General features: G+C 35.3%; 1 protein-coding gene across 1 annotated transcript; it reads left to right on the top strand.

The window, feature by feature from the left end:
* Window positions 1-2,250: 2,250 nt before the first annotated feature.
* On the top strand, window positions 2,251-9,207 carry LOC145642091 (ELF3-like protein 2). The gene is made up of 4 exons (XM_081693175.1): window positions 2,251-3,302; window positions 5,120-5,952; window positions 7,770-7,821; window positions 7,911-9,207. The coding sequence occupies exons 1-4, from the start codon at window positions 3,093-3,095 to the stop codon at window positions 8,916-8,918; spliced, it is 2,103 nt and encodes a 700-aa protein (XP_081549301.1). The 5' UTR covers window positions 2,251-3,092; the 3' UTR covers window positions 8,919-9,207.
* Window positions 9,208-10,991: the final 1,784 nt, after the last annotated feature.

The following is a 10,991-nucleotide window of genomic DNA, read 5'->3' as shown; positions in this document are numbered from 1 at the left end:
CTACCTTTATCCTTTCAATTTTTGTACAAAATTCAAATTAGTATTACCTGTTTCTTTTAATCCAATATATTTTCTTTCTTTTGTTTTTATTTAATTATTTTTTTTAATAAATCTATACTAATATATTAAAAGGCGTTTATAAAAACGTCCATGTGCCACGTACATCCTTTTATAATACTAGGTTAAATCCTGTGCCATGCACGGTAATAATTAAAATTTATAACAAAAATTATAAAGAATGATGTTAATTTAACAATAATTTACCAAAAAAAAAAAATATTTATTGTTAAATTATTGTTACAAATATTTTGTTACAAATATATTTTTTTGGTAAATTATTGTTAAATTAACATCATTCTTTATAATTTTTGTTATAAAGTTTAATTATATTAAGGATATTGATGGTTAAAGTTGTGTCTCGACAAATGTGCAAATCCAATTATAACATATAAAAAATGGAAGGAGTATAATGTTATAAAATAATTTTGTTTGGTTGTTCTTATAAACGTTATGCATATGTTTAAGATTTATACAAAGTATGATACCAAAATATTTTTTTCTATTTTTAATTAAAATAAATTTTAAGTTGGAGGAAAAAAATTTGATGATATTATATTGTAATAATCTTGGATAATGATATACGAAGTATTTCAATACCTTAATTAAAAAAACGGGAAATTTTTTAATGACATCATGACAAGTGTCATTTTAGGTTCGCTTTTAGTATAGGTTAATTGATGCCACGTCACTTCACAGATAATTCATGATGCCACATCACCTACCCAACATCTCTTTATGCCACATCACCACCCAAGCATTACTTCATACTTGTATTAGTTGTATATAAAAATATAATGTTAAGGGGATTTGAACACCCAACCACTTATAACAAAGGTGGCTTATTAACCATCTTATCCCATTATCAAGTGTGTTGTAAATATTAAAATAAAATGTACATAAGTGTAAACCACATGATTTAAAAAAAAAAATCAATAGTGTAGATTTAATATTTCAAAATCATTAAAAAAATGCCCCAATTGCATGATTATAAAAGTAGCAACCGGTGGCAACACCCGGGCTACTCACTAGTTGACACTTAAACTTAAGCCACTTATCAACATTTTTGACAAATCTTACCGTTTGATATCTATAAAAATAATTGGTAAAGTTATGATATATGATTTATTTAAAATTATATAGTGAGTTTAACCATACAATTCAATTTACTTCCTTATTTTTAAAAATAATTAGTGTATTAAATTTTACACATTCGCATGCTCTTTTAATACTCTTTTGTATAAGATCTTGTTGGAAATGTCTCAACATTTGCTTTCAAGCAATCAACTTTTTATAATTTTCATTCATATATGATGTAACATATTAATGGTATATAATGACAATCATGAAATTCTTAACGTTAACCTAGTAACTTTTTATATATATATAAAATTATACGATGTAATTTATATACTAGTAAATATATGGTTAGGTAGATCAAAGCTAATGTATAATAGTGAAAAAGTAAATTTTTTGCTATGAAAATGTAGGAAAAAAAAATATATGTATTGAACTATTTTGTTTTATATAAAGCCTCGCCCCCCTCGAGGTTTAATTCTTTGCTTCGCCCTTGGATAAGAGTATTATTTTTAATAACTAAACTTTTTTTTTTATTAAGGAAAAATAAGTAAAACTTTTGAAGTTTTAATAGAGCATTATGGTTAGCAGTATTAATTAGGACAACCATTAAAAGTTCACCAAAACTCCAATTTTAAAAACTCGTGACTCACCTATATTTGCTTTTTAACGGTTCACAACTTTACATGCTTACCCATGGTAAATGACTTACTTCGTGAAAAAAATAATCCTTAAATTCTTCCCTCAAAAACCTATATTTTTTTTTTAATCAATAGTCATAATCAGATACCTAAACCATAAATCTATTCTTTGGAGGATAGTTAAAATAATCCATTTTAAGGATAGTTAACAATAATCCATTTTAAGATTTGCTCTACATTTGAATGGCCCTACTCATGTACTGTCATCTTCCACTCTAATTATAATACAGAGTTAATAAAATTAACAACTTGCCCAGAAATTTGATGATTTTACCTCTTACCAAACCAATAATAAATTTTAAATTATAATTTTCTAATGATTTCCTTCTTCCCTGTTTGGTTAGATAACATAAATAAGAAACTCAATGGTCCAAAATCTTTGAATAACAATATAATTTGGCAACAAAAAAAAAAAAAAAAAAAATTAATTTTGGGAGTTTTCTAGCTCTATCCAAACAGGACCCACAAAGCTCAACAACACTTTTTGCTCTTTCCTCTTTTCTACAAAGAAAAAAGCTTCAATCTTTCTATCAGAAAATCCCTAATTCTGCAGAAAAAAACAGCATCATTTCATGTTTCTCTCTCTAGAATTTATTCCTTTTCTCTCTCTAGATTAGAAATATCCATTGGTTTCTTGTCTGTTATTGTTGATTTTTTTTTTCTTAAATTGGGGAAACTATTTTTCACTGCTGTGGGATAATTTTCTAGGTCGGTTAGCTTTTTGACTGAATTGGAGGAGACTTGCTTGTTCCCAAGGAGGATATTTAACAAATATTTTGGCTTTTGGGTCTGCTAAAAAGCTGAGGGATTTCAATTTTAGGGTAAATTTTCTGGGTTTTATTTCCTTTTTGAAGATTTTGATTTATTTTTGTTCATTTTCAGTTTGAATTCGGGCTGGTAGTTCTCAATTGATTGCAATTTCTGGCGATTTGGGATTCTGGGTATTTGAAATTTCCAGGTTTTGTTTTTAATTTTAGTGTAATTGGGTATTTTTCAGCTTACTACTAGATTTGAGGGTTTTGATTGAGGGTTTGTTTGTTTGATGATTGAATGGTGTAATTGGGTTTGATTGAGGGGTTGTTTGCTTGGTAATTCAATGGGGTGATTGGGTTTTTTCCATTAAGGGGTTGTTTGTATGGTGATTTAATGGCATAATTTGGGGTTTTTAGGGTTTGATTGCAAAATTTGTGGATAATTGGGTTTTGAGCAAGGTAGTAAGTTAATTTAGAGGAATTTATAGAGAAGTGGGGAAAGAAGATGAAGAGAGGGAAAGATGATGATAAAATGATGGGACCTATGTTTCCAAGATTACATGTCAATGATACAGGGAAAGGAGGTCCAAGAGCACCACCTAGGAATAAGATGGCTCTCTATGAGCAGCTTACAATACCATCCCAACCGCGGTTCAATTCCGGTGCTCATCACAATAGTAACAACACTATGGCTCCTTCTACCTCAACGATGCAGGTGAGGTTCTATGGCTCTTCAAATCATATATATGTCGGTTCTCATATATATTTTGATGTTGATTTTTTGTGCTTTAATTAATTGAAATGTTGCTGCTGTGCTCATTCTTTTTCTTTGTGGATTTGTTGTACTGTAGTTGATTGAAGTGTTGTTGCAGTGCTCCTTTTCTTAGTAGTTATTTTGTGTTAATTGGAATATATGGACCTTGCCTTTGGTGTGCCCAAGACTTGACTGTATTTATGTCAACGTGTGGATATAAAGTATGTGTCAGTAAACAGCTGAATGCCACGGGTATAGAGGTAGAGGTATCCTTGCGTTTCTGAGCTGCCTGAACAAAGAAAGGTTTAGTAGAGTGGGAAATGAATCTTGTAGGGTGGGGGGTGGGGGATTCAGAAACGTAAACATTTTAATTAGCTAATGTGAAGCACTGAAGCATTCCTTATCCTAAATTGACTCGGTTGAATACTTGAATGACTATTGTTATTTCTAGCTTACCAACCTATTTTATACAACATAATTAGTTTTCTGTGATTAATTTGGTTATTCTTGTAGCAATTCGCTTGCTATTTTTATTTGATAGTGGAAGGCATAGTCCTTAACCCTTGTAGGAATTTGGAATGTATTATTAGGAGGAACTTAGACTTTCCCGTTTCAGAACTCCTATGCTTTTTTTCCTAGTCTTTGACTTCAGTCATTCAATCTGGTTGGTGAATTTACATCAACCCAGTTTTCTATTTTGTCTCTAAACTCGTTCTTACACACAATTAAGTCAATCTGCCGGGAAAATGTCTAGCCTTATTGCATTCATTTGTCATCTCTAGTCTGCCTGTTTGATTAGTTCTAAATGTTGATAAATGAGTCTCTATCCTCTTGGTGCAACATCTTAATATTATGTACTGACATGACCTTTTTGGCTGTTGATCTCAACCCCCAAACAGAAAGTGGAAAAAGGCTCGCATTGAATGGTTCCAACCAGATCTGAAAAATGATAAATTGATGGTCACTTTCATACATGCATCCTTTTAATATTCATATTATATAAAGGCCTATAATATAAGCAAGTTTAGTAAGGATTTAATTGGTGAGAATAAAAAGGCAATTAGCATTTTAACAAGGACATCATCTATTCTTTGCTGGTATAGAAAGTTTCTCCCAAAGCATGATTCAGATGTACAACCAATGCATGAGGTGCTTACTAACTGTGGTAGACTTGATCTGTCATAGCTCAATTCTCAACCTATGACCACTATGGGATCAAAGCATCCTTGTAACTTCCAAACTTCACACATAAGCATATTAATGGTAAGGTTGATTCTGTAAATATTGAGAGTTTGATGAAGTAAAGCAATAGAGGGTTGGCTATTACCTTGTAGAATTAGTATGGATCTGCTGTGGTCCTGTTACTTGCTGGTTGGTTTCTTGTGTGTTACCTTTATTTATTGTTGCCCTGACTTGCTGCATCATTGGTGATAGAATCAGCTTCAAAATTTCAGGGGAATTGTTACTATTCTCCTCACTTCCATCCTTTCTGTTCTTTCTATGGATAATCGAGTGACATTTTAATCATGTAGCATTGCAAATTGGCATAAAAACTAAGCGAGATTACAGGTTGTAATTTGAATGGGCCCTATGAGTTATGTTATAAATTTGGCTTTGTATTGTTTGATCTGTATTCTGAAATTATTAAGGCCCTCTTCTCCGTTAAGTTTTATGTTCATTCCCTGTTTGTGCATGGTCTTCATTGACACTTTTTTACTGATCAGGTCTGGTTGACGATTAGAATTTTGCTTCTTTTCGTGTATGGTTTATGTATGCAGGGTACTGGCCATGAACAAAGTATGTACTTCCCTCTTTATCGGCCACCCTTAGCCTCATCTTATGACGAGGTTCAAGTCAGTCGTCCTGAAGTGGTGGATGCAAGAAATCGACCGGTACAAGGGGAGAATTGGAAGCAGCAATTGGAAGAGGATGATTTTATGGTCCCCATATTTTCTCAACCTGGAATTAAGCTTTATAATGGCAAAACTCAGAATAATATGCACGAGGGAAGACGCAAACATCCAGGTTCAGGTCATTCAACAGCGCTTCCAAGTCCCGGTGAAAAAGAAACTGACCACAGAAATAGTGGAGACTTCATCTCTAAGCAGCAAATAAAAAATCTAGATGGAAGAAGTTCAAGAGTATATGATGCCCCTACTAGACACTCATCTGATATATTGATGAGGGAAAAGGATGACTGGAGGAAAGATGCTTGTGCACAGAGTGGATATCCAGATAGTTACAGAGCTATCAATTTAGAGAAAGCAGACGCCAATTTACGACAGGACCATGAGGACAATGTATCAGCTATAGATGCTACAAATCTTGTGGGTGTTTCAGAACAGCCATTGGATTACCCTAGCAAAGAAATTTCCTTGAGGCCGAGTCATGCTGCTCGTGTAGGATGTCATTATAGGGGTGATAACGAGATTGGCAGTGGAATGCAAAGGGTAGAAGAATATAGGACATTCGAGAAAGAAAGTTTAGATAAAGGGGATGATGTCTCTGAAACCTCCATGGAGGATACATCTGAATTGGACATAACTCCTGACGACGTTGTTCGCATAATTGGCCGTAAACATTTTTGGAAAGCTAGAACGGCTATTTCCACGTAAGTATTCTAGTACTTCACTCAGGTTTTATTTTTTCCCCATTGTGGATCAGATTTATTTATGGCTTTATAATAAATGATATGTTGTGAGTTGTGAAAATTTTAGATGCTGGATTAATTTCATACTATCTCTCTTTCTCTCTACATGTGATCTTTTTATCCTTAGCTTAGTTTAATAATAAGTGTAGGCAACCAGACATGAATCAAGTGTGTTCTTACCTAAATCAATCATCAAGTATTCCCTTTAATGAAATGCTCCTTCGTCCCAAAATATAGTGACAGGACTGACAATTTCAAAATGAAGAAATATACTGAGATATACTTTTTATTACTTTTTTCTACCCGCTTTTTGCATTATTCTAACACAATTTCAGTTACTTAACGAGTTAACTACAAATATTAATACCATATCTCTGGGATAAAATTTCCCGGTTAAGGGACGGTGGAATATATTTGGACTGCTGATTGTTTTATGGGTTTACTGTAAACAAAAGGTTACTATGTCGCTCTTTGTGATAATGTGATCTAAGCGCTTATGAAGTCAGATACTGCGGATGGGTGTGTAAATACCATGATGTGTGAAGCCCACATATAGTTCCTCAAGATGTTATTTGGTGCCGTGTAGCCTATTGGTTTTCTAAATGCTCTTGTTTAATTTTACTGGTCAATGGACTATACATGAGAGGGAGATTAATAACTGAATTGTAGTATGGCTTTCAGAAAAAAAAGTTTTCATAGAAATATATAGATGTGGATTTTTCACAAATTTACCTCCCTCTCATAAATGAAATTTGCAAGAAATTTAAATCTCCAAGCAATTTACCAAAAATAAATCTAATCTTTAAATTAGTTTTCTGTATTATGGATGTTGTTTTATGATTACTGTTGAAATGATTTTATATGTTGGATGTATCTTAACTGCTGGGATTGTGGTGAATATTTTTGTGATACTGTAAGCAGAGTGTAAAATTTGCTTTAAGGGAGGGAATATTGATGCCGTGGAGATCATCACTCCCTCCATTATATGGGTTGGCGAACCTTCATAAATTCCTGCAATTTCAATGCATTTGGTACGAGGCGAGTCTTGAGACGGTCAATCATCCATGATATTATGTCGTTTGTCTCTGCCTCTGGTGAAATATTATGTGTCTTTCCTTGATAATGCTTTGCAAACCACTAATGCTTAGGTAAGTCCTTGGTGCTCAGTGGGTGTGTACTATGAGGAAAATTAGTTTGCTGGTGAGGTGGCCCAAGTATCTCATAGCTAAATCAACAAAGAATTCTGTGACAATATGATGAATTTATCATGCTGCAGTTGTAGTAGGTACCAATGGGACAGACCTCCAGTAAAGCTTTATTAAATATGCCTATTGAACACTGATGCTTCAAGTGATTGATGCTTCAAGCTTTATTTTGTTGATGCGTGTTGAAAATAAATTTCATCCACTACCTTGTACCCAAGGATCTAAGAATTTGTGCCCAAGCTTGTAACTATATGATTGTTTTGTTTCTAATCTCGTCTTTCAGAATCTCATTTAGAATAGGAGAAATCTATGAATTCCTAGGCTTTATGCTGATTTTCATTTTTCTGGGTACAAATATAAGAGAGTGACTTGTTGAAACATTTGTATATTGAGGTTTGAGTATTATGCGTATCATAAAATTCAGTGCTTGTTAAGATGTGTGCTGGTAGGTCTTTTTTATGCAGTTATGTTGAGCTAAGGTGTGGCTCAGCAAAAGTACATATGTTTGTTATGTGACCTTTAGCTGATTCAATTTTCCTTATTCTTACTCCCTACTTATTTTACTCTTTTCAGTCAACAAAGATTGTTTGCTGTTCAAATATTCGAGTTGCACAGATTGATAAAGGTACTTTAAAGATGCATAGAAAGACTTGTGAGGATACTACAGTTCTGTGTTTAAACCTCATATATTGAGGCCTTTGGAATATTTTGTAGGTACAAAAACTTATTGCAGAATCCCCAGATTTGCTGCTAGAAGGCACTGCTTTTGTGAGTAAATCTTCTTTGAAGGATTCTGCTGTTAAGAAATATTCTTCAGAGTTTGCAGTAAAAGCTCTTGCTCGTAAGAGCTCGTCAAAAGATGATTCCCACAAGGCAACTGATAAGATGGAAGGTACAGCTGAGAATGCAGTTGCTAAGTCACCTTCGGTCCCAACTCAAAATGCTATCCAGCCTGCGGCTTATCAGCCTTCCTCTGTCAACACAGGCTCATCATTTCCACCAGCTAATATGGATCCGAAAATGAATCCCTGGAGCTTCCATCAACCAGGCCCTCATCAATGGTTGGTGCCTGTGATGTCCCCTTCAGAAGGTCTCGTATACAAGCCATATCCTGCACCTGGATTTACAGGCCCAGTTTGTGGGCCTGAAGGCCTTACACCTGTGATGAATCCGGCTTATGGAATGCCAACTCCACCTTATCTACAAGGGATGGGAATGCCACCAGGCATGCATTTTGGCGGGCAGGGTTACTTTCCTCCATATGGCATGCCCATGATGAGCCCAAGTGTATCAGGCTCAACTGTAGAGCAACTGAACCAGTTCTCAGGTCCAAACCCATATAGTCAAACAGGTCAGCCTGTAGGGACCAGTGCTAATTTTGGCAGCATGCAACATCAGGGTTCGTTCAATATGCCTAGTCAAAAGAATGGAACTATTGTGCCTTCTGCAAGACCCCGCCCCCCCAAGGAACGTGAGCTGCAAGGAAGCACGGCTAGCAGCCCCAGTGAAAGAACACAGGAAACAGGGACAGTTCCGCTCATGGAAGGAAGAGACGCACTTCCTCTTTTTCCTGCGGCTCCAGCCACCCAGATTTCTGAGGGCTCTCCATCTGAAAAGCCAACTAGAGTAATCAGAGTTGTTCCACAAAAATCTACAAGGGAATCAGCTGCACGTATTTTCCAGTCTATACAGGATGAAAGACGGCACTACGAGTACAACTAAACTCACTGTGACTGGGGTTGATGAATACGATGATTCTCGGTGATTTGATCCTCATAATTTTGCAGCTTTAACTGTTCTTATTTTGTAAACATACTTCGTATCTTGTAGAATTCTTGTGTCTGATCTGGTTATAGGGTTACTGATGTGTAGATATTGTATTTCCTCGAGTTTACAACTAATCTATATAAGAGGTTAGAATGTCCCTGGAATTTCTGTTTCTGTTTTGGATCTTATCAAAGAGATATTCAGAATGATCTATGTGTATGATATGAACACAATTTATCTGTAACAGTCCTAAGCAGCTAAGCTTGATATCTCTTGAAGATTTGAGCCTAGTATAGCCTAGTAAAAAAAAATTATAGTTATTACACACGGCAATTCGCTCCATTTTCATTCCCCTCTTTCTTCTTTTCTAGGGTTCCTGATTTTCTCCTCAAAGATTAATACCATTATCAAGTAATTTAAAATCAAAATTATTCAAGCACTTGCAATGACCGGTTTCTTAGGTGAGGTTTTGCCGTTTTGGTGGGCCCTGTTACTTTTTATTTTTCTTTTTTGTTGGGGAAGGGTGTTTTGGGATTGGTGGTGGCAACCATGCATGAATGATGAAGGGGGCAGAATAAAGAAAATGTTTTTTTTTTTTTTTTTTTTTTTTTTTTTTTTTTTTTTTGACAAAGAGTTCTATAAATGAAAAGCAAAATTACAACTTAAACCAAGTAAAGAAAGCAAGATTACACGATAGAACATTAGGGGTAGGACCATACAACTTCTTATGATTAGGAAACCAAGTATACCCGATGGGACAAGATGCTATTCTTTTAGAGCCGCTTAACCTGCAAAACAAAGAGTTAGTAAAAAACGCGGAAGACCTACTTTGCAGAGTGACATTTTTCCTTCGAAACTTGGGACGGGAAGATGAGACAGAGCCCAACAAAAATTCAGATGAGGACGCTGTTGGGGGAACGAATGTCTGCAGAGGGGAAGAAACGGGCAAGTTTGGTAGGAGTGTCGACGTAGCTTCACCTGATGACTCTTGACTTTCCATACCTATGGCTGAATATATATTCTTGAATCAAATCTGGAGTTGTTTCACACCTATCGTGCCCTTCCACCGGGGGGTGACTAAACTCCATTAGTGTAGGACCTTCTTGAGTTACACCACTATCCATCTTCCTTATAGGATTGGCTACTCGGATCGTAATGAAATTCTTTTGGAGAGAACAATAGTATTGTACTGTTCACCCTTTGGAAATCGCTCCATACAATGTTGGAGTGAGATGCAAATAGGAATCATATCGCTTCTGGCTTGAGAACCGAAAACTTGACCCTGTCAGATTTGGGTTTTTTGTTTCTGAAGTTCCCTTCAGGACACAATTGTTATCTATAAACGTCGGGCCTAAAATCTTGGTTGGTAGGGTTGACTTTACCCTCCAAATCCAAATAATTCCCATCAACGTTCTTTTCCATGTTGGTGTCGTCTTGCACACCTATACACCTTCGAACATGACCATTACCGCAACCATCTCCTTCCTTTCTTTTCCCTTTTTTCCTAACTTCCTACATTTATCTTCCTTCCTGCAATGAACATAATCTCTAAACTTCTCATTCTCCTGTGTTACTGCAAGAGCCTCATCAACGAAATCCGGAGACCACCCTGATAAGGATATCACCTCCTTTAGTTTTTGTTGGAACTCACTGTTTTTAGGATCTAACTTAAGGGCCTGTGCAAGATCCATGAAAGCTAAGGTAGGTTTATTAAGTTCTAACGCCGCAATCGCTCTTCTAAAATAAGCTTTCACATTAGTAGTATCAAAACAAAAAACCGCTGAACACAATTGACCCACTCTGTCATAGTCTTTCACCTTGATGAAGCAAGCTCCCAAGTTTAGATTAAGGGACACAGCTATGTCCAAAAACATCAATTTATCCTCATCACTACAAACAAAAGCAAAGGACAACATCTTAAGAGCAATAGAATATTTTGCAATAGCAGACCCCATTTGATTTTGCTTGTAGAGTATGTTTCCCTCATCTTTTAAACTCTTGACAAAATTGAGAATACCAAAAGGATTC

Source organism: Chenopodium album, chromosome 8, assembly GCF_948465745.1.
Source record: "Chenopodium album chromosome 8, dcCheAlbu1.1, whole genome shotgun sequence".
NCBI classification, from domain to species: domain Eukaryota; kingdom Viridiplantae; phylum Streptophyta; class Magnoliopsida; order Caryophyllales; family Amaranthaceae; genus Chenopodium; species Chenopodium album.
This window is presented reverse-complemented; position numbering and strand designations above follow the sequence as displayed.